At 32.9% G+C, this 25,591-nt stretch overlaps 1 protein-coding gene across 1 annotated transcript in view; it reads right to left on the minus strand.

Annotated features, from left to right (window-relative positions):
• The window catches only part of Cht10 (Chitinase 10), a 178,385-nt gene that overhangs the window by 24,640 nt on the left and 128,154 nt on the right, over positions 1-25,591 (minus strand). Inside the window, exons 29-40 of the mRNA XM_069822742.1 lie at positions 24,930-25,055; positions 23,580-23,745; positions 21,085-21,310; positions 16,792-16,925; positions 15,271-15,482; positions 14,789-14,924; positions 13,148-13,290; positions 11,464-11,649; positions 9,607-9,916; positions 4,932-5,110; positions 3,582-3,796; positions 827-960 (exon numbers count right to left, since the gene is read on the minus strand). Coding sequence (XP_069678843.1) covers positions 827-960; positions 3,582-3,796; positions 4,932-5,110; positions 9,607-9,916; positions 11,464-11,649; positions 13,148-13,290; positions 14,789-14,924; positions 15,271-15,482; positions 16,792-16,925; positions 21,085-21,310; positions 23,580-23,745; positions 24,930-25,055 — 2,167 coding nt within the window. The remainder of the gene's footprint in view (positions 1-826; positions 961-3,581; positions 3,797-4,931; positions 5,111-9,606; positions 9,917-11,463; positions 11,650-13,147; positions 13,291-14,788; positions 14,925-15,270; positions 15,483-16,791; positions 16,926-21,084; positions 21,311-23,579; positions 23,746-24,929; positions 25,056-25,591) is intronic.

Consider the following 25,591-nt stretch of genomic DNA (forward strand, 5'->3'; position numbering starts at 1 on the left):
TGTTTAGGGAGATTTTTGGTTTATTTATTATTTTTATTTTACTGGTTATTTTTGTTATAGTTGGTGTGTGCAAATAAATATTTGGTACATTATGTTTCATTTAACGAGGTTATATCAGCGTCACTGGTGTGCTGGAATTTTGTCCTACAAGAGTTCTTTTACATGCCAGTAGCCTAAATCTACTGACATGAATAAATATTTATAAATTGTGCGAGTTTTGTTATTTGTTTCAATATCCTTACATATGTTTTATATTACGCAATTTAACTACGTACTCTATTTAACTCTTCCTGTCAGTCAAAATTCATATATCTCACATTTTTATTTCCATTTACAGTTTTAAAAAGTAATATTTATTGCTATTAATTCTATTTAAAAAAAATTGAACTATAATTTAGGTTTTTGTAGTTTTGTTATTTTTCTATGTTACAATCTAACTTTCAGATATCCATCTTCATATTTTATTACCATCAATGTATTTTACTTTAATAGTACCGTCTGTTCTTTTCAGAATATTTGCTTTTAATTAAATTGAATTTTCTGTATGTTTGCTGTTGGGCATGCTTTCTAGATTTTGATGGAGTCTATTTGACAATGGACACTGATATCTAAATTATGAACAATGAGTATTACCTAGTTTGTGATAAGAAAGGGCTAAATACCGGTATTCTCTGTATTTTATTACTGTCTCCATTGTAATATGAGTCCCTAATGCATTGATAACACTGAATAAATGTTGATATCATTCTGGCAGTAAACTATATTGAAATTTATTGACTATCAAGCATCATGCAATTTTAAATCCACTCTTAGGCGAGAAACTTACTGTTATCTATGTCTGCCCAGGAATCATGAGGTTTAATTGATAGAGTGCTGCCATCCATAACAGCAAATCCGTATGCTATATGAGTGCACAATGTCCAGTCAATATCTTCTGGCACAAACTTTCCAATTCCTTGCCTGTAGAGAGAAATCATTTCAGTAAGACATAGCACATGAAGTATAGCAGTATGTTACTACAATAATTTCTTGAATAACGTACTGTAAGATAAAACTGATATATAAATTACCTTAGATGTCTTTAGATTAGATTTGCCTTTATCACAATTTCTTATTTTTTAAGGTTTAATTTAATTCATTTTTCTCTGTTGGCATACAATGACATTGGCTAATAGAAGATATTGTTCATCCTATTCTAAATGTTTTTTTCTATTGCATCAATGCTAATAAACTTCAGATTCCTTCATAATTTCAAAACACACGATAAAATTATTAAATTTCTCCATAAAATAGTGATAACAGAATAATATTACGTCCAAGGACACGGAAATAATGTTAGTTCGACTCTATAACTAGTTGTTGTAAGTGTACAAACTTTCACTTTGAAATATCTTCCTAATTTCCTTTTTGAAAAGTCCCTCTTTTCTTATTTTAATAATAATAATACTTACTTACTTATGGATTTTAAGGAACCCGCAGGTTCACGGCCGCCCTCACATAAGCCCGCCATCAGTCCCTATCCTGAGCAAGATTAATCCAGTCCCTACCATCATATCCCATCTCCCTCAAATCAATTTTAATATTATCCTCCCATCTACGTCTCGGCCTCCCCAAAGATCTTATTCCCTCCAGTCTCCCAACTAACACTCTATATGCATTTATGGATTCGCCCATACATGCTATTATCGCCGCGCTCTCACGGTTAACATTCGGCAGGTCTTTGAGCAGCCTTGTGCATAACATTCGGCTGGTCTTTGAAATTTAATTATATTATTGTTTTCAATTTCTTGTGTCGCCGCTCCAATCACTTGCCTCAATTTCAATATTGCAACCAATAAGCTGCTTCCATTATTAAATGACACCTACTTGTCTAATCCACGTGGACTAAAACCGAGGTTGCCATGTCTTATGCTGAGGACGAACATTAAGGTATGTGATTAAAAATTATTATTAAAGAGTTATTATTAAGAGTTAAGAATGTCAACTTACTCTTATATGAAACAATAATAATTATTATAATTATAATAACAATAATAGCCATTTAACAATATAACAAATTAGTGCTTATTCTTATCGAGGAAGTAGACGTGACAACGTGACGCTTAGAGTGGAACCTACAGAGCAACAATCGGTCGGCAAAATTATGTTTTAAAAACACATCGCACGTTATTGTATGATGCCGACATGTTAAGCATAAGGCCGCGGCGATAATACATGCCCTGTCCATCTCAAACGTCTGGATTTAATGTTCCTAATTATGTCAGATGAAGAATATAATGCGTGCAGTTCTGCATTGTGTAAAATAATAATAATAATAATAATAATAATAATAATAATAATATTTATTTATTTGTCAGAAACTAGTATACAAGGCCTGGATATGACATAGTCAGATTAGATAATATACCTACACACGCACTCTCAATGATATTTTTTATTCGAATAGGTTACTTCATTGATAATTTTGACCGTAGTATTCTCCCTTAGAAGTAATGTGCAGACGCTATTGATCAATTTTCCATCTTAGAGCTTACTCACAATGCATAGTAACGATAATTCCATCATGAAATTCTGACAGGGAAAAACCTCCATTAATGCCATCTTTGTCCATTATCAATCCAGACTTAAACTGGAAGGGATTTGAACCAAAGTCAAGTAGACTAGATAATATACGCACGCACACATACACAAGCAAATAAATTTAGCACAAATAAACACAGACAAATAAACACGAAGAAAAACTTAACTCTCCATCTAAGATTATTTCTAGCCCAAAGAGTCTCAAGCTTTTCGGGTGGGAAAGTAGTGTTCAGCAGCACCATCACCATTTTAATAAGAATACTGCTCAAATTGATGTTATAGCTCTATTATTAAATAGTAACTACTTCACTTCACATTTCAACAAATTGTTTGATTCTACTTAAGATTGTCATTGAATAATTAAATTATTTATTATTTTTTGTCATTTGTCGCACAAACAGAGCTTCTTTTTCTAAGTATATTTTCTTGGAGCTGAGGTGGTGTTGTCATGTGCTAGTAACTCTCAAACTGTCTGAATATCTTATAATACCGTACATTTTTAATCTTTACTTTCTTATTATACATAGTACCGGTATCAATATATGAAGAAAGTATATTAATATGCAAACATTAATTACAGGTCTTAAAATATCTATAGATCCTACATATTACTTTGTGAATTTGTACACCGCTAGTTACGGCAATAGGACAAAAAAGAAATGTTATTTATCTGTAAAATTTAATTGTTATATCCTCAATTGAAAATTTTTCCAGATAGATATTTGAGGACTTTTAGATAGCTACATGGATTTCTTTAATATAGTACTTTTACCCATTACAGGAAATTAACAAAATTGAAGATTACATACAATGAGCCCCAATGAATGTTCCCAGAGTGTCTCTTGGCTGACCAGTGGCATATCTCTCCTGCTAAAGCTGCTGTTTGCATCTGCAAACTCACGACACTTCGAAAGATTAAAACTTAGGAGTAGTGGTCAGTGTGCCTAACTGCAAAACTAGTGGGCCCAGGATCAAATAATTTTATAAATTTTTTTCTTTACCTGTAAAATGCCCAGTTGGTAAAGTAGCAGACAACTTTATATCCTGTATCTGCTGGTTTTGGAGGCATAGTGACGTCAGTACCAGGAGTGCTTGGTTTCATTGTAGTTACAGGCATTGTTGTTGGAGCTGTTGTAGGTTTTTGTGTTGGTTTGCTGCCATCACTTCCAGTTTCTCCTGTTTTACATTTTGTTTTTTCTGGCCAATCGCAGTGATCCTATAAATATTAATATATAATTGATCTAGTCCTGTAATTTACTGTCAATTAAGTTAGTTCCTCTTGAAATTTTATAGAAAAATTAACTGTGGAAATCTATATATAAAGCTCTGAAAGACGAAATATTTCTTATGTAATATTTAATGCCTTCATTCCTTCTCCGTCCTTTTGTTGTTCGTATATTATTATAGTTTCCATGATTGAGAACTTTGCACACGCATAAAATAACACGAAAAGAATATTTATGTCTGCTGTGTCAATACTACAATACAACTAAATTTAAATTATCACTTTCAATAAGCGAAATTTCTCGTGAACATAACAACTTTATGGGATGTACAGTAAGTCTCTGTGGTTACACAGCGACTCAGAAACGCATGCTGCCTCGGTCAAAGTGGGTGCTCTCTCCGAAGAGACCCTTTCCAAAATTCTTGTAATGACCTGCCCACAGTATGAGGTGGTGCTGAGTCCTGCTGAAACCAGGTGGACTGTTACAATTAATGTCTACATAAATCATATAATTATTATCTGGATTCACTACGCAATTGACAGTGAAAGAAAAACAGTAATCAAATCTAAAGCGTATATAAATAATCCACGAACATTTTTAATGAGAGCAATAGAAACTGTCTTGGTTTTATCACAGATTGCAGAAAACAAATACCTCTAATAATAATGTAAACCTGCTCCAAATGGTTTGGAAACGCAGATATTTTAGCATTAAAATATTTATTCAATATTTTCCTATTTTGCCAAACTAAATGTCATATTTTGGCAAAATTGTCTTCATGTTATGATGATTTTTAGTTATAATGAAAACTTAGAATGGTATCCTTCGGAAGGGAAGTAAGGCAGGGTTGTAGATTTGCGGTACTTGAAAGGGGCCCTGTTCTTTAAGGAAATGACTATAGGCAAAATTTATCATCTGTTTCTCGCTCACTGCATAACTAAATTCTGCTGGTTATCATCCTCGCCTATAAGTATATCGCTAGAGGTAACGAATTTCATCTTATGAGAGCTTCACATCAGAAATTAAATTCAGTTCTGCCAGGCTAGCAGAATTCTAAATAGACGCAATAGAAAATAACAACAGTTTCTGAACAACAAGGTTTAACTTCCTCCCTGGTTTGTTTACCTTGTTCCAATAGAGACCCGCTGGACACACTTGCTCAGTAAGTTCGCCAAACTGGCACAAGTAATATTTGTGGCAATCACTTGAATGTGGAGTAAAAATCCTTCCCCCACAGGTTGGATCCTTAATTGTACCACCAGAGATGACTGCCCAGGTGGGATATTGCACACGATTATCGGAAGCTACAAAAACATAAATATCATCATCATTATCATCCAAAGAAGTATAAGGCCCTTATAATAATAATAATAATAATAATAAATTTATTTTATTTATTTATTTAATAATATTTATTGTGCTGTACAATAGCCTGGGGCCAATAACAGTTCAGCACAAGATTTACAGCGAACAAGAAATAACAAAAAACAGTGCATACAAATAATTATTAAAATTAGAGACAAAATAAGACAAAATGAATAGATAGCTACAAAATACATGATACAGAAAAGCTCAAAAACAACACAAACGAATGAAGTTGAAATGAATGCGATTTTGATGAGTATGCTTAATATAAGAATAGCCAAACAACAAACTATACACTAAACGGATCTGAATTAATACAATGTAAATTGGCAGCTTTCATGCATCTGACAACTAGAGAGAGAGATTTAGGCTTATAGGTATAAGAAAATTTTTGAAATTTTAAACCATTCGAAGGTGCCACAAGGTAGATATTGCTTATGAAGGATTCACAATCAACATCACCCTTTAAGGCCTTACAAAAGAATAAGTAGTCAAGTTCAAGAATTCTAGCATAAGGCTAAAAAAGTTAAAATATTTACAAGTACGCTCATAATTGAAAACAGATGAATTTGGTAAAAACCTAACAGCACATAGTAAATTTTCTTTGGATGAATTCCAATTTAACCGAATCAGTAGAAGTAATAGAATTCCAGGCAACAGATGCACATTCGAGTTTAGATCTGATGAATTTGTGAAAACCTAACAGCACATAGTAAATTTTCTTTGGATGAATTCCAATTTAACCGAATCGGTAGAAGTAATAGAATTCCAGGCAACAGATGCACATTCGAGTTTAGATCTTATTAATGTATGGTATAGAATTACAAGAGTAGCTGGAGTAGAAAAAGAGTAAGTTATAGACCTTAAAAGTCCGAGCATTCTAATGGAATGATTATAAATATATTGGACATGATTATGAAAATGTAATTTGGTATCGAGTAGAACTCCCAGGTCTCTAACACAGTCTTTCCTTATTATGTTGATATTATTAAGAGTATAATTAAATTTAAGAGAAGTGGTTTTTCTAGAGAAGGAAATGATAAAAGTTTTTGACTCATTAATTTTCATTCCATTATCAGGAGACCATAGCTCAATAGTGTTTATATCATTTTTCAAAGTTATACAGTCTGTCAGACTATTAATTTTGCGAAATATTTTAATATCATCAGCAAATAAATGGCAGTTAGAACTTATTCTTTTACAGATATCATCTATAAATAATAAAAATAATAGAGGCCCCAACGTGGAACACTGTGGAACTCCGCATAAACTAATATATGGATCAGAATAAGAATTTACAAGTCTAACACAGGATTGTCTATCTTTCAAATAATTTTCAAACCAGCCCAGGTAGTTAGTGGTAAGACCAAAAGAATTTAATTTACTCAGTAACTTATTATGGAGAACAACATTAAATGCTTTGCTGGAATCAATTTGACCCAGAGTTTCAACTATAGGCCAAGAGGACTTATATACATATATATACATATATATATATATACATAAATATATATATATATATATATATATATATATATATATATATATACATATACGCCTCTTGCTATAGGCATAACATAATTGAGATAAGATACTAAATTAGTAGTCGTAGATTTTCCTTTTGTAAAACTATGTTGGGCCGAATTGATTTTGTTTTTCAAGTATAAAGAAATATGTTTATGAGTTATTTTTTCAAAAATTTTTGAGAAGTTATTAAGTATGGAAATAGGTCTATAATTACTTATAGTAGCTTTATTACCACTTTTAAATATGGGAATAATAGATGCTTCCTTCCAAAGGGAAAAATATATCCCTGTTTTTAAACTCAAATTGAAAATGTAGGTTAAAACAGGTATAAAAATTTCAGAGCATCCTTTAATAATAAAATTAGGGATGCCATCCTTACCCATAGATTTATATGGCTTGACATTTCTTATGGCCTTCCTGACATCATCACAAGAGATTACAGAAAGGGGTAAAAAGTTATTAATGTTAGACTAACAACTGAGAAAATTAGAGTTAGGGTTGATCTGAATTGATTTAAATTGATTAGCAAATAATAATAATAATAATAATAATAATAATAATAATAATAATAATAATAATAATAATAATAATAATAGTGTAACGTATTTTCTCCACAAGACACTAAATGAATGAAGAAAATTTCTCTTCAGATATTACAGAAGTATTACTATCACCTTGTAAACAATAAAATGTAACTAATTATGAAATTACTTCGGTTTAAAGAATCACAGAAAGTATTAGCATCATACAAGCTCTGTTTAAATTAATTTGCAAGTTGTTTGTGTTCCTGCTATTATCTCAACTTTAGTGAAGTGAAGTATGATTAGAGATATTCCCAGAGTTCGAGAGGTAAAAACTGTTATCATAAACATTTCTCATATATTTTACTCCATAGATTAATATTCTAGATTGAAATCAGAATCAAGTGTTTGTGATAAAAAATACATAAGATGTCTAGCATTACAATAGAAATAAATACAAATATAGTAGAATCTCGATAATCCGAACATGCTACCGGAAAGCAAAGAAAACGAGAGAATACTGGAAAATAAGATTCAATGAAGCTTTCTTCTCTATCCATAGCAGTGTTAACTAATCGCATAAAAGGGGATATTAAGTAGAATAGAAAGAAAGACAATGATTTCTATCACCTTTTTATATTTATAGTAGTGTGCAATACGTTTTTTAACTTCAAGTAGAGTAATTTCACATATTTGATAATCCGAACGAATTGATAATCCGAACTACTTTCGGTCACACTTAGTTCGAGCAGAGTCTTATACGAGTGGTATTGATGACTTTAATTTGTTTCTTTTAGGATTTATGAATGTACCGGTACATTATAGAAGAATGTGTTCCGGATATTCTTCATGATAATTACACCATAGACAAATAGGTGAAAGTACGCCATGATAGTGCTTGAGAGCATGGAGGTAGAGCTTTGTATTTTCCAGTGGCGTAGCACGAAATTTTGAGCAGGGGAAGCTAACTCAAGTTCTCTTTCATGTACATATGAGAAAACGTAATATAAAAATATAGTCTTAAAATAAATAGTAGTCAATGTCAAGCCAGCAGTCCGAAGATTGGTTGGAACCTCGTAACACCAATAAGGCATGACCTCAAATGGTACGTAGTAAAATATGATTTCATGGTTTACACATATCTCTAACAAATGGACACGGTCATTTGTTTTTTAAATCGCACTTTTGTTCGTAAGTCAGTCTTGATAATAGAATTGTCCTAAAAATTCAAGTAAATTGGTGTCAGGAACTATTATTTCACTCATTATTTATCATATCAGCCGCAATGCACACTAACACTTCAACTGAACAAACCCTCACGAAAGGGATAACTCGGAAACTTTCAATGTAAAAGCTAGCTTCTTCCGTGCCTTGCGACAAGGGATGGAGAATCTGCGGGATGGGTTACACAGAAGAATGAGTGAAAGAAACCAGTCTGCTTGGAAGCTGGCGTGTGTAGGCTTCTTGTTTACTGTTGCATCACAAATCATCCTGAGCTGCCGCATCACAATATTTAACGCATAAATATAAACTCTATTAAAATTAATAAATAATTTTGTTCATAAACGGCAGGTTTATTATGAAATTATTATTAACTGGGGAAGCTGAGCTTTTTAGCTTACATTGACGCTACGCCACTGGTATTTTCTTGACTTCGGCACTAGAATTAGGTGGTATAGTCAGCACCGCACTGCGACCACATTTTGCCCCTGGGAAAGGCTCGGTATTCAATTAGATAGGAGGCTGAGTGAACCTTGGGGCCGTTCTGGAAGTTTGGTAACGAGAAAATCCCGCTGTCACTCGAGATTGAACCCAGGACCTTCCAGTCCGTAGTCAGTTACTCTACCAACTGACCTAGCAGCCATAGACGAACAGAAGTATCAGAAAAGTGAAATCGGTGTGGATATAAGTGTGTAACAATATAACCTGTTCTGGCGCTTGTTAATATGTTTGAATATGTCTTGGTCAAGTTTTTGTACATTTTCAGGTCATTAGGTTTCTTTTCCTGCAAAATTTTAACTCGTCAAAAGAGAGCCAATTGCTGATTCATGGGTTTGTGAAATGAGAATCGTTTGAAGCAAAGTTCTGGATAAAGATATTATTTGCAAATGTCTTGTATGCAGATACGAGTACAATGCCTGTTTTGCTGCGATATCAACTTTTTCATTTCCAGGTGCACCACAGTGGCTAAGTAACCACTAAAACACTATAGTATATTCTTTTGGAATTCTTGAGTTTACTCAGTTGCTTTCATATAAGACATTTTTGGAGATAGTTTTCCAAAGAGCATTCACAATTTATAAACATCATATCAATAAGCAGAAGTTTAGCATGTAAAAGAAAGATTAACTTTCAGGAAAGAACTGTAAAATAGAAATATCACTTACTGTCTTCTTTGCTACTGTCAGCAGTGATGTCACATTTGGGTCCAGGGCCAGGATAACCCCTGAGAATTCTATTGATGGTACGTAATAGCGGATAAGGTTCGCACGAGCAGGTATTTCGGAAATCGTCCAGATCCAGAGCCCATATCATGCCACCACCCAAACCCATCTGGCGAATATAGGTAGCCTTGTATCTGATCATGGCTGCATCATCAAACGAGACCCACTGATCTCTTGAATAAGCGTATGGTCCCATTCGACCTGCTGGATCTTTCACTACTTTCCAGCCTCTCTTCTGAATGTTGGTGCAGATCTAAAACCATACAGATTAATGGTGTAATGATCTACATTGTAAGAAATAAAATTAAGTCAAATTCATAAGGTAAATCATTAAAATAATAATATGATTTAGGACTGGCGAATGCACTCTTCATATCAAATTACTACCATCACATAATTAAATGGAAAGAAGTTACAAATTATGGGATACAAATAACTGCTAGAACAAAATTAAATACTCTCCTCTTCGCAGAGGACCAGATAGTAATAGCTAAATCAGAAGATATACTTCATAAATTAATAAAATACACTAGAACAGTACGAAATATACAGACACACAAAAACTCATCCACAACACATTCTCAATAGACAACTAAATTTCTTCAAAACACACTACCATACACAAACACATCACCTTCGCAAAATAACTGAAGAAACCGGATGAAGCAAGGACCTCATTAGTTCTGATGATGACCAACATGAAGTCGAAACTAGTCAACTAGGTAATTTACCACATAGTTTTCTTTAACACTAAACTTTTAGTATAACAAGTTAATAAAATGCCTAAAAGAAATAATTAATCGCCCTAAAATGAAGATACCTAAAAGCAAAACAAAGATGATATTTAAATTTAAAAGGGAAGATCCGGCTAGAAATATCAATCTATAATGAAATTTTTAGAGAAAGTAAACACTTTTAAATATTTGGGATGTGATACCGGTATATCATATGAAGATGAGAAAAATGTAGGTAAGAGAAAAAAATCATCGGCTAAGCTATAGTGAACAATGGTAGTCCTATAAATCATTGAAAAAAAAAAAAAATATGAGTATTTTCCCTGGACCAAAAATACAACACAAATGTAATAAAATTAGTACAGTATTTTACCGTAGACCAGATCTGTGGTAAAACGGCTTAAGTACACATTATCATGGATCACTAGAGCTGTTCCAAAGCATCAAGATTTAATGGTAACAGATTTTATTAACAACATTTTCAAACCATCGTTTGTCCAACAAAATACGAGAATTAGATTATGTAATATTTTGGCTAAAACAATATAATTATGTAGAAGCGAAACATGGACTCTGAAACAAGGTGAATTAAACAGAATATAGAGCGCAGAAATGGGATTTATGAGAAAACTGAGGTTGTACACTAACGGAGAGAGAGAGAGAGAAAAAAACTTTAGTTTGAAGCACTGTATTAATGGTACACTATAAATCTAACAGCTAGAACATTTGCTTTCCACGCTGGAGATATGAGTTAAAACTCAGGCGGGCGAGTCGAAGTGGAATTTGTGATATTACTAATGAAAGTTTTCTCGGAAAATTCTCATTTTCCTATCCATAATCCCATGTGACGATATTGTCATACGTTTCTTTATTATTCGTTGCACGAATGATTGCCAGCGGTCAATAGGCGAACTAAAGCATAAACATTGCATAAGAGATGGATAATATTGCAAGATGCAGTGCCAAAGCTTCTCTGGAAATCAGCAATGATCCTTGCAACGAGTAATAGTTGTATGGCACAATGATTAATTGTATTAATATATTAGTGATTAGCAATGTTACTTACTTCGTAGTAAGACAAGAAACCTCTGGCTCGTGTAGAGTCCCCAGCTTCTCCTCCACCGTATGTTGGTGCGTTGAGTCCATGATTGTTGTTATCTGCTAAACTGAATGACTGTCCGTACATAGGCATGCCCATCACAATCTTCTTGGGATCTGCACCTTGTTTTATCCAGTAGTTAATAGAAAAGTTCTAGACATAAAAGAATTGACAAGATTAAAGCACTATTCATTGCTCCAATTCTGTTATTTTAATATTAATTTCACTGTGTACTAATTGTTATGTATACACTTATTGATGCTCTTATTAGCTACAGCTGTACCGGTACTGAAAATATGTGATATAGAATGAGAATGAAGTTATTGTAGAAGAAATTAAGACTTTTAAAACTACATTTTAAAATACAAAGAGTTACGAAAAATAAAAAAAAAACAAAAAAAAACAAAAACAAAAACAAACAACAAAAAAAAAAACAAAAAAACATTTCTTGGCAGGCCATGTTTGTTGGTAGAAACAAAATAAATTTGTACTTCAAATTTTGGGCAGCCTTCAAAATATTTTTATTTTTATTTTTAGGACTTCTTTTTACGATTTTACAATAAAATTTCAGTGTTAACTATGATATTCATGAGTAATATTAAAGAATTTACTTGAGGCTAATAATTACACTACTACCAGTACTAAAAGGTTGTTACATATTATAATGTCCTTTGAATACTGGTACTAAAATATGAAAAATAATAATGAAGTAATAATGTCTAAGCTGCTTTCTACCTGTCAAACCGGAGGTATAAAAAACAAGGATACAAGGAGACGTGATACTCTAGCTAAAAGGGTGTTCTATTCTTCAATGCTGGACTAAGTCCTTAATCGAAACTTCTGCTAGTGTTGGACTGAGAGCACTGAAAGAAAGAGAAACTCCGAAGAGCTCGAAGTAAAGCATCAGCTATGGTACAGACTTTAACGACCAAAGTCTAAGTTCAGTAAACTCTTTCTTTTTCTTGGAGAAACATATACTCTTAGTTTGTACAATCATGGGTATTATTAATGAACTCATACATAAATTATATGGAAAAAAGGGATCCTCACAAGTTTTATTATAATTTTCTGAACTGACTGGAGTCAGATCCTTGGGAATTTTTCTCTGACTCCATTTTGTTACACTCAAGCATAATAAGAAGCTCTATTATGAACTGAATAAATTTTCAACTTCTTTACTGTGTTAATACTTAGGATTTATGGTACCGGTACCTTGCTTGACTAGTTTCGAAGTCTTGTCCAAAGCATAGTGTCCACATTGTCCACCAAGCTTTGGACAATGAAGCGCAAGACTTCGAAACTAGTCAAGCAAGGTAAATCCCAAATATTAACAAAGTAAAGAAGTTGGAAATTTAATCAGTGATATATAAGTGTTAAAAGTGTATATAGAAAAATGAAGACTCTATTATGAAGTTTCTTTATCTTTAAAAAAGTATTGTCGTGCATCAGATTTTTAAGTACAAAATGCTTTCATAAATAAAAATTTTTAAATTATCATATATTATTATTATTATTATTATTATTATTATTATTATTATTATTATTATTATTGTTATTATTATTATTTTGCTGTCTTGCATTTAACAGTCGAAGAAAGATAACAGAACTTGCCATGTTATAAGAACTAAAGAAAAGATTACTAAAAACTTACAGCATTAAATGTGACATCGATATCATCTGGGTGCGGATACATTGGAGCCACGTGACCTGTGATCTTGTCCCATTGTCCATGATAATCATATGTCATCACAGCGATCCAGTCGAGGTTCTGTGATAAGGTGGGCACATCATAACCTGCACAGAAATGTTGATGAATATGGTACTGTTAAATGTCAAAATATCATACAATGTACAACAATGTCATTCTCAGTAGTTGAATTAGAAGTACCTACTATCAGTGCTTGTCATTTGATATGAGGTTTATGGGTTAAAACCCTGCCAAGGATGATGGTTGTTAAGGATGATGAAAATTCTTTATCACAGCTTTCTTCAAGAGGGAAGTCAAAGTCTATATCACAGAAAAGAATTCAGTCTTTGAAAGAAGGAACTTCTAGCAAAATATGCCAGTTATTTTCCGCTAACATCAAAATTAAACTTCGTTACTCATTAGCTTTGTCTATAATTCTGTTATTAGGGGTAATAATTCATTCCATATTACTGAAAACTCGATGTCAGGTATTTTGACTAAAGTTTTTATCATACAACGCAAAACAAATCACAATGAAATCTAAACTTTTTGTTGCTAACTTCTCATTTCAGTCACATGGTTTTGTTAAACTAACCTTAAATCCAGCACAGTAAAATGTGAATTCATCCATAACGTATTGCTCATAAAAAAAAATAAAATAAAAATTCTTTCCTATAAAACAGTACACACGGTGGAAGTGAAAATAGATTTTCAGAGCGAATAGCTCATGTTGTATGTAACAAAAAACTGTAATACTATATTGGTAAAAAGTTCATAGTTGCTCAGAAAAAAAAATCCCCCCCCCCCCATATATTTAACACACTCTAATTCGATAACTATTGAGAGTAGGATCGTGATTTTTGTCCATATCGACAGAAAATCTAATAAAGAATAATTTATTCCTCTGATGTATTTCGATAGCATGGATGGTTTTCATGTAAATTTAATTTAAAAACCACTAATTTCAAGCCACAGAACGATCTGAAGAGATAGCAACGTTGTAGTCAGAGAGAGAGATGGACAGGAGGGAGACAGACCTGACTTAGTTGACTTCTTACTTCTGTGTTATGAGAAGAAAGAGCAGTGTGTGAGTGGCAATCTTGCCAGACTGCTGAAACTTCCAACTTAATTTTCTAATGAACCATGCATTTAATCACAAAACGTAATATAGGTTTTCTATTCATTTAAGTGTACCCTTTCATCTCTTTCAATATGCAGGATTACTTTCACCCGGTACCAGTATACATTTCTGTCAAGTTAAATGTTTTCCTTTTATTTATTAATCATGCTTTCAACGTTCTTTGAAACGAATGTACGGTTATGTGCCTTGAAAAGGGACTTTTTTCAATACAAGTAATTCAGACAGAGTTTCGATTAGGAATCAATTACATGAAAGTCTTCCCTATGCTTGTGTTTGCATGATGACTAAGGTAGGAGCAGCAGGAGATATTATGCAGTCCAGTCCATCAATATCTCTTACGAGTGATAATGTTACATTTTGTCATCTACCAGAAACTCCATGAACATACGTATGATGAAATAATGACAATAAACAAGAAAGTACTCCAGGCAAATATGTAGAGATTGAAGCAGTACAATACATACCTGAATCTATAACAACCTTGCTTGGTGATACAGCAGCTGTCAGTAGATATCCATTTGGTTTAAATGCGGCTCTTAGCTCTCTTACAAATGCTGCGAACGCAGGCTTATCAGATTCGGGACCTTTCTTGCAGTCCACCTAGAGAAAGAACAATCTTCCTTGGGTAATAATTCGAAGCAAGGAAAAGGCAATCGTTTCCTTGTAAAGCCTTTGCTGGTTTTATTTGATTTGAAATTGAATGACAATTAAAAACTAGATATAAAGAATATATTAGCAATATAGAATGTCCATCAGAAAATAACTTAATAATTAAGCAAATACACTTTTTGGAATTCTATACTTTTGGAGAATATACAGAAAGAATTCTATACTTTTGGAGAATATACAGAAAGAAAGAAATACTGGTACTGTAATGTGTTTTAAATTGCATATTTATTGATTTATAATTTCCTCAATTATTTTGTGTTTTTATTAAATTCTATACCTGCCAGCATTTAGGATATTCCCAATCCAGGTCCAATCCGTCAAAATTATGCTTCTCTATGAAACTCATAATATGGCTGATAAAGCGTGCTCTTGATCCGGGATTGTTCACTAGACGACTGTATTTGTCCCCAGCAGAATCATTCCATCCTCCAATTGCTACTAGCACCTTCAGACCCTTTTGCTTGTATGCAGTTACTTTTTCATAGAATTCTGCACAGAAAATTAATATGTCAAATACATGTTTTTCTATGTTGCAATTTTCAATTACGTACTTGTGCTGTAAAACATATTCAAGAAAACATTTTAAGAGTAACAATTTTAAAATTACAATAAAACAGTCGGACATATTCACAACAGTGAAAAAATATTTGCGTTAGTTTCACTGCTAACTTATAAAATGGAATAAAATCTTTCTAGGAAATTTAAAAAGATATCAGGACACTTACTGTATATTTCCATATAATTTTTTTTTAAAACCATAAAATGGGAATGCCAGTACAAACAAAGTTAAGAGCTATTTTGTTACGATAGAATCTTGAATTATGTGAAATATTAAAAATTTAAAATAATCAATAATTAAACATACAACCCAGTATTGAAGCCAGAAAAAAGCGCAAAAATTATAAACAGTTTTTTATACTAATATCCCTCACAAGTCACATAGTGAAAATTATGTAACATGATTTTATCACGATTATGCTGGTACCAGTACTTAGAAGAATCCAAAAATCTGCTCTCAACATTTCAAGCAGGACTCAGAAAACAACACTCTACAAATGAACACTTAGCTTTACTAATCCAGAACATAAAGGATACATTCAACAAACAACAACCTACCCTAGCGGTGTTTATAGACTTCAGATCAGTTTATGATTATTATAACCTAATTAAGAAATTACAAGAATTTGGTGTGAATTTAATATATTACACTGAATCTGAATCTCAGAATTTATTCTACAAAGATTCTGTGCTAGAATACTGGCACAACAACTTTTAAATGCAAACAAATGCACCTAGGCACAAATGTCTCAGTATTAGTGTCGTGCAATGTTTAAAAACATATTATATTATATCAATCAATCAATCAATCAATCAATCAATCAATCAATCAATCAATCAATCAATCAATCAATCAATCAATCAATCAATATTATTATTATTAAATTTATTTATGCCGGAGATCAATTGATGGTTACCATTACCTGAATTTTAACATAAGACTAGTGCTCTGTTTATAGCATTTCGTTTAAGTTTAAATTGTTTTACTCACTTATCAATAATACATTGTTTTTTTTAAAGATAACCTATATTTAGACATGACTTATCGCTTTGCTGATTTCTCAAATATGTGATAAACAGTATGAAAAATATTATCGGAGTTAAGTTTATTTTGTTATAAAAAATTAAACATTTTCATAAATTTTATTTTTCTGTCTCATAATTTAATTAAGACACAAAAAATTGAGTAAACTGAGACACTACAAATAATTTCAATATTGTGCTTATAAATAATACTTACTATTATCTATGTCTGCCCAACTGTCATGTGGTTTGATGATTAGTTGATTTCCATTCAGAACTGCAAATCCATACACAATATGTGTACATAGATCAGCATCAATGTCACTGGGCAGATATTTTCCAATTCCTTGCCTATATAAAAAAATGAGATTCATTTTTCAGTTTTAATATGATTCAAACCGTAAAATTATATGTTAAGATAAATATATAAAATTATCGTGGTTGTAGAAAAGAATTTTATTGCAGCATTGTATTGTAATATGGAACAAGTCAAAAAACTTAATACTATTAAAAAGTCTTAATTTATAGTCTAGCCTAGATGAAAGATGTTGTTGTTGTTTTCTAATGCCAGGCGTTTGACAATAAAGTCATTTGGCCTCTTGCACTCCAATATTTTTCAAAGATATTATCATGACCAGCCACTGAAGCACAGATTTTGAGGTGTTCCGAATCCATTTCTTGGTTTGAGTTGCACAATGGGCAGTTAGGGGACTGATATATTCCAATTCTATGTGGGTGTTTGGCCAAACAATCATGGCCTGTTGCCAATCTAAATGCAGCTAAGACGATTTTCGTGGTAAATCGGGAATTAACTGTGGATTTTGATGCAGAGAGTTCCATTTTTTCCCTTGGGATTGTGTTATCAAATTTTGTTTGTTGTATCTAAGTATGTAGATTTAATAAATCTTTTCACAGAGTAATACGTAGATTTAGTAACAGGTCTGTAAGTAGCAGTGCTGCCCTCCTTTGCTAAAGCATCCTCATTCTCGTTTCCCAGGATTCCACAATGGGATGGTATCCATTGGAATACAATTCTTTTATTGAGTGATATTAATTGAGAGAGCATTTTAGTTATTTCTGCTGTTTGAGATGAAGGTGTGTGTTTAGAGACTATTGATAGAATAGCTGCTTTGGAGTCTGACAATATAACTGCATTCCTAAATTTACTGATGTGGCATAGAAGATTCCTGAGACTTTCACTTATTGCAATGCTTGCTCCATCAAAACTTGTTGTTCAATATCCAAGAGATCTATAAAGTGAGAAGAGACAGTACGTAACACCTGCACCGGCACCTTGTTCTCTGGAGATCAAGGATCCGTCGGTGTATAAATGAAGCTAGTTTTGTGGAGGATACCTAATATTAATTGTCTCTAAAGACAATTGTTTCAGTATTTCAGTGCTTACTTCTGATTTCAGTATTTTTTCTGTTAAATTTAGATTATATTCTATATTTAATAGAGTTAAAGGGTTTGGTTTAATTTGTAAGTTTTCTTTTAAATTCGGGATATTGATTTACTGTTTTAATTCTTGAACAATGGATATGAAACTTTTTTGAGTTTTCAATCTATAGAGAGGACTGTATGAATGCCAATTGTTTCCTGGTAATCTGATAAGTTGTTCATATTGAATCAGTGCTTTTTCTTCTATTGTCATTTTGATGCTGTTAATATTAGTGAGGAACCTCATAGAATCTATTGAAGTTGTTTTGATTCCACCAGTAATGAGTCTGAGAGCTTGGTTTTGAACATATTCTATGTCGTTTATGAAAGGTGAAGTAATTAAAATTTCTCCGCAGTATGTCAGCACTGGCTGTATAAACATTTTTGTATGTAGTGTTCAAAGTATTCCTAGAGCATCCCCATTTCTTTCCTGCTAGTCTTTTTAGAAGGGAGAATCTTTTACGAGCTTTTTCAGAAATGTATTTCAAATGGTTGCTCCATGTTAACTTACTATCGAAAATAACTCCAAGATATTTGGATTCATAAGTCCTAGGAAGGTGTTGGCCGTTGTATTGGATATTGAATTCTCTTTCTTTTTTACCGAGTGAAAATATTTGGTAGTTACTTTTGCTTGAATTGAGTGTCATCAAATTTGATGTATTCCATTCATGTAGTTGATTTAGAGCTTTAAGAGCAGAATTTTGAATTTTGTCTCTATGTCTGTAAGATCCGGAAGTCCACAAAACTATATCATCTGCAAATAGTGCTGTTTTCATGTTTGATTCCTCTAATAGGGAGGGTAAGTCATTTATATAAATATTGAATAAAGTTGTGCTGAGGACAGCGCCCTGAGGTAGACCTCGATATGTTTGTCTGTAACTAGAAAGTGAGTTATTGAATTTAGTGGCAATGAATCTTTGAATCTAGATGATATATATATATATATATATATATATATATATATATATATATATATATATGTATATATATATATATATAGAAGAGATTGAAGAAATAAGATTAAAATGATTTGGATATGTGAATAGGTACCGGTACTGAAAGTAATGCTGGAGTGGACTGTGGAGGGAAGGAAAAAAAAAAAAAGAAAATCATGAGAACAACAAATGGATGGCGTCAGATGGAGTAAGTACATATGGTTAGTACAGATATTATTGAAGAAGATGCTGAGGATATAGATTTGTGGACGAGCAACATTTCTTTAGGTGAAGGATAACTACTGTGATGTAGAAAAATACAAATAAAGATGATGATGATGATGATGATGATGATGATGATGATAATAATAATAATAATAATAATAATAATAATAATAATCAGCTTGTGGGATTCTTAATTAGAGCACACGTTGTTATTAAATTTCTATCAGATGTTACTTTTATTTCTTATGAATAGTTTTAAAATCACCTCATTCAATTACCAGGGCAATTCATAAAGTGAATTCCGTTTTATTGTAACAAAAATTTATTAAGCTGAACTTTTGCATAGTTTGGCAACAGCGCATCACCAGCTCACCTACAAAAGCACACATGCAATTGGCCTAACAGCTGAGTTTTGTCCCTTCGCTTCAATAAGGTTGCCAGGCTTCGTAATGGCAGAAAATAACGATATGTGTTTATCCTTTTATTCATTTTGCAAGAAAATCGTCCATTTTATTAAAAAACTGCAAAGGGATAATTTATTCCTTATCATTTTCTCTAATGATAACAGTAAAAATCAGAATCATGTGTATAGTACTTATTGAATAAAACAGTATTAACATTTATAGGAAAAATATTTTCTTCTGAGAAAAGTATTCATTTGAGTCTAATAATATGGTATTAGAATGTTTTGTTTACTCTACCCAAGGAATACGTAGTTAAAATCTGCAGTTATATTACTTCGGCTCAGGACAAAATGCGCGAGTTTTTCCTTATCAGTTGTTGCACCATACTCGTACTTTACATTGTCAATCTCTGTTAGTCAGCTGTCTGAACTCTATTAAGAAATATGTACTTTAAACATTGTTAGTTACAAAGTACAGCAACGCAGTTTCCTCTCTGAAACGAATGTCAGTCGTATAGATTGTATTTATTCAAGTTACATCTGCGCTTTCCAAAGAATACACAACCATCGAAACATTGCACTGTTAAGCAAATCTGGCTTTCAAGTAGAAGCTCCCTGTGAAGCGGGCTTGAATAATTCCAAGGGAAAAATTGTTCCGGGGCCGGGTATCGATCCCGGGACCCTTTGCTTAGCACACGAATACTCTATATTCGTTACTGTAGGTACGTTAAAAGAAAGCAACAAATTAAGCCACACAGAATTGTGTGCACTCAAAGTTGTCAACCCATTTGAGTTGTGTGGATATAAAGGGAAGAATAATTGTGATGGTGTCGTGTATAGTTCCTGGGATAGCTCAATCGGTAGAGCATTCGTGCACTAAGCGAAGGGTCCTGGGATCGATACCATACCCAGCCCCAGAACAATTTTTTCCCATGAAATTATTCATTGCACTGTTAAATTATTTAATAAGTGGAGAGAAACAGGTTACATTCTCAATAAGAAGAAATGTTGTACATGGCTAATACGCAGTATTAGTGACGGTAAGCTCTAGAAAGTGTCACAGAACTTCATATATCGCTGCAACATAGATATAGAACGTAATGAAGGACATTTTGAGCGACTGCACTAAAATTTAGGTAAGTTCCTCTCCATTTCCTTAAATAAATAATTAATTAACTATGTGAAAGATCACTTGTCAGACGTAGTAGAACTGTGAGAAAGCGAGAATGTTATCAGTGAGAGCTGACGATCTGTTTGCCACACTGTAATGTCGAGAGACAGCTGGAGTGTCAGTCCCTTACGTTTGATTTGCCCAGTACTAAGATTTACGTTTCCATCTTAAAGGTAACATTGACAGCTAAAACAGTAAATTATCTCCATTATTGTCTTGCATTTGGATTATGTAAGTTGAAGTGGTCGTGTCCTAACTTTCTGACATTAAGAAATTTTACATGCAACTACATCTGGTATTAGTAATATAAAATTTTGTTGTGTATATCTGACTCACCTGTACCAAGCCCAATTTGTAAAGTAGCAGACAACTTTGAAATCACCGCCTGTAGGAGAAGTGCTGCTGGGTGTAGATGGTCTGACTGTTGATTGTGTCACTATCGCAGTTGAAGTCATATCAATTTCTGCAGGCCCTTCTGGGAAACTAGTACTGACTTGTTGTTGGCTTTCAGTTAAAGCTGATGTCATTGGTGGTTCATATGGTGGTCTGGTTGGCTTTGTTGCTATAACAAAACAAAAGTTTCTTATTAGCAGGTTTTTATTAAGCATTACCTCATCTTTTATAAACGATAATGGCTCTTGGTAAAAATTCAGCAAATCTGACCATGATTTACTGCGGGAAAGTGAAATTTTAATTCCGTCCTATTGAGACTCGGTGTATATTCCTTGCCTTATGTTTACTCTGTGTTGTCTTAAGAGATGGCCTGGCACCATGTTGATCACATAATAAGGACATGTTTTTTTACTTGGTTATTTAACGACGCTGTATCAACTATGAAGTTATTTAGTGTCGATGGGATTGGTGATAGCTAGATGATATTTGGCGAGATGAGGCCGAAGATTCGTCATAGATTTCCTGACAATTGCCTTACAGTTGGGGAAAACCTCGAAAAAAAAAACCCAGCCAGGTAATCTGTCAAAGCATGAATCGAACCTGTGCCCGAGTGCAACTCCAGATCGGCAGGCAAGCGCCTTATCCGACCGAGCTACTCCAGTGGCGTATCATGGTATGTATCTGCTTTTGAATGTCTAATGTGAGTTCGTAATTCGTACCAGTACTGGTACAAGAATAAGAATGTAATGGATCAGAGAACTCTGTAAAGTTCACAAAGATGTATAGCAAGCAGGAAGATAGAGCTTCCATGCTGTTTTAATCTTGGTAGGTACTGGAAGATGTTAAGCAATTAGTACCACACTTTAGCCTATTTTTCATCATCTGTAGACGGAGACAAAGAGGGAACTGAATGAATGGACCTCAGAAAAGTTTTGAAAAAGTATTATAAATAAAGAGAAGATTCTTTGAAATAAAGAAAAATAAAATTATAACTAATAACGTACAAACAATGTAAACAGTAAAGTACATAAAGCGTCCCTGAAAACAAAGATAAAAAATATGATAGACTTGATATAGCAGTTTTAAATAACATTTATGTTTAAATTAAACATTAAGAGAACTTATGACACTATACTTCAGACATCGTAAAATTGTGTTTCATGAAACAGTGTCTGAACTCTGACGTAAGTTCCACATGACAACACCCCTCTCTGCGCTGAACTGCTTCCTCTAGCATTATCTGTACTGTCAGCAGTGGCTCATTCTGTTATCCAGTACTATCTGAATAGTGATTTGGTGCTCATAACAGATATTTCTGAACAGCTGACTAAAACTAACTGTCAACTTCAAGGACTTTTTTAGTAGGTTATTTTACGACGCTTTATCAACATCTTAAGTTATTTAGCATCTGAATGAGATGAAGGTGATAATGCTGGTGAAATAAGTCTGGGGTCCAGCACCGATAGTTACCCAGCTTTTGCTCATATTGGGTTGAGGGAAAATCCCGGAAAAACCCTCAACCAGGTAACCTGCCCCAACCAGGAGTCGAACCTGGGCCACCTGGTTTTGCAGCCAGACACGCTAGCCGTTACTCCATAGGTGTGGCTTTCAAGGACGCGATCAGAACATAGTCGATATGTATAGTTAATGACCCGGTGAAATCTTTTTTCATGATAATAAATGTTTGGAAAGTGCAACTGAAAGAAAATGAGTTTCATTATTTTTTTCTCTGAAGTCATTTTTAAATGTTTCTGATTCAGGAATAGATAAATTCTACGACATCCTGACATTACTTTCAGAATTTAAAAATAGAAGGTTTTGTGATTTTAAATAAATGGAAAATGATTTTTCTCTATTTGCAAATCATTTTAACACATCCATTCTGAAGGTACGACCAGGCTTACAATTTGAGGTTGCTGATCTCCAAAATGACACCTCTGTGAAAAGCAAGCATAAGGATTGTATTGGTTTAGATGTACCTATTTAAAAATATTGACTCCTCTAAATATCCACGTCTTTAATCATTTACTGTCACAATTGGAGTTATGTTCGGTTCTACATATATTCGTCAACTTTTTTTTTTTTCAAAATTAAATATATTAAAATCGAAAAGGACACGCTTACAATTGGCAGTGGCTACTTATGAGGCAACCCTTAATTTTGAGCTCTTACTGAATGGAAATATTGTAATCAAAAAATAAAAGAATGCAGATGAAAATAATATAATCCTAAAAAAATATCTCTTCTTTCTCTTGTTATTTCTTTGCTATGAACACGGAAGGTAGTGACGATCACAAACTGCCTCTGCTGTCTGGCTTACTGCAACCGATGCTCCCCACTACCTGTCTTCACTTCGTGTATAGCGAGTGTAGCAGATAGTATTTATATTGTGTCATGAATTTGTGACTTTTTCGATGTACTGCAGTGCATATACTTACGTGTAAAGTCACCTCCTGCCTCTCCTTCTTTGAGAGGTTCAGATAGAACTTCTCGTATCGTGTTAAGCAAAGGATGAGCACCTTCACCACAGCGATTTCGGAAGTCGTCCAGATCTAAAGCCCACACCATTCCTCCTCCAAGTCCCATTTTACGAATGTACTCGGACTGTAAGACAATAAATAAAAATATTATAATGAATCAGAATTAAAATATAGTAGAATAAACATATTTAAAGTTTATAATTTTAAATTATCACTTAGTTAAAAAGATTATATTAGCTATCACATTTGCTTTAGAAAATTAACATTAATTATACGTCTATTAGTTAGCCATGTAATTTCCTCTCGCAATCGGTAGAGACAGGGTATTTGAGGATTGAGATCCATGATCTGATTTCAGTAAGTCCCTGTAATTAATTAATTAATTCATTCATTCATTTACTTCTAGACTACTGCTTCTATTTATCATCCCCGTGTAATGTATATACATGATGAAACTGTTGACACCAATAATAACTGTGGTGTTATTATCATCTCAGTTTTCTTCATTTTTAGAGTGTCTTGGATTTTTCCTCTTCACATATTAGTACATTTAGATAAGGTATATATTTTTAACAGGGCAGGATAGTGTGAATCAGAACCAGATTGACTTTCGTAACTTAAGAATTATCTCATCAATTCATACATCAATTTTCACAAAATGTTTTTACAAGAGAATAATAATTAAACATAAAAATTTTAAATTTCTAATAGCTATTCTTGATTAAAAAAATAATGTGAAAAACGTAATAAAAGAATTAACCACATAAGTGCCACTTTTTCTCAGAAACTATCAAATGTTCTAAAAAAAATTTGTACACGTACCAGTATCCTCTCATTGCTCCTATCTCTCTAAGACTTATTCTATTTAGCTTAAGTGAAAATAAAGTCATCTCACAGATTAGCTTAAATAGTTTTAATACAAATGAGAAGAATAAAACTAAAATTTTTACATATGGTACTACCTACTAATTTAATCATATCTGAATAAATATTAACATTCTATTAATGAATGCTTAACATATGTACTACAATACTTACAAGATCTGTACAAAATTTGAGAACTATAGCTTTAACCTTTCCTAAGAAAACATGACATTCGTATGTTTCTAATAATTTCAAGTGAAGGAAAAAGTAATTTAAAATTTAACTGGTACTTAAATAGGCACCCTACATATTTAATAGACAATTTTAGAGTCCAAAAATACTCGTAACAACATAATTTTTTTTAATATATAGAAAACGTCAAATATTTAATGCCAAAAATGGTTATCTACACTATCCAGTTCCCTTAGTACATAATGTTCTCACCTTCAACCGAATCATTGCAACATCATCAAAACTGACCCACTGATTGCCACGGAAAGCATATGGGCCCATTCTTCTCTCAGAATCTTGTACCACTGTCCATCCACGATTTTTTATCCTGTCACATATCTAGAAATAAATAATTACACAACGCAATCAATCATAAGCATGCAAAAGAAATAACACTAAGTTCAGAATCTGCACTTATTATGATGAGGGCTAATTGTGCATTGACTTTTCTATCGTTGCTTTCATCAAAAGCTAATAATTATCACATAAGACTGTTCAGTTTATCACTCAACTTGACCTCAATATCACTATTAATTTCGGATATTCTGTTAGTAGCAGTTCAAAGCGAGACTTAAGGTTTTCAACGTTCTTAATTTCTGAAAACATATTTCCAACAGCTATTATTAGACATATTGTTCAATAAATTCCTCTCCTTTAAAAAAAGAAAAAAAAATTGAAATTTCTCGAATAGATGTCTACAGAGGAGGTCATTGACACATATGTTTCTTCCCGAATGTCTTGAGGGCAAGATAAGAACAGGGTAGATGCACAAAATGAAGCAAATTTCCTCAGTTACGAGCTAGTGCGTGTGTGCAATTGTGCGCGCAAGTAATTCTAGAAGATTCTTAAACTAAATTAGGTCTTGAAGTGCTGTT

This window comes from Periplaneta americana, chromosome 1 (genome assembly GCF_040183065.1).
Source record: "Periplaneta americana isolate PAMFEO1 chromosome 1, P.americana_PAMFEO1_priV1, whole genome shotgun sequence".
In the NCBI taxonomy this organism is placed as follows: Eukaryota; Metazoa; Arthropoda; class Insecta; order Blattodea; family Blattidae; genus Periplaneta; species Periplaneta americana.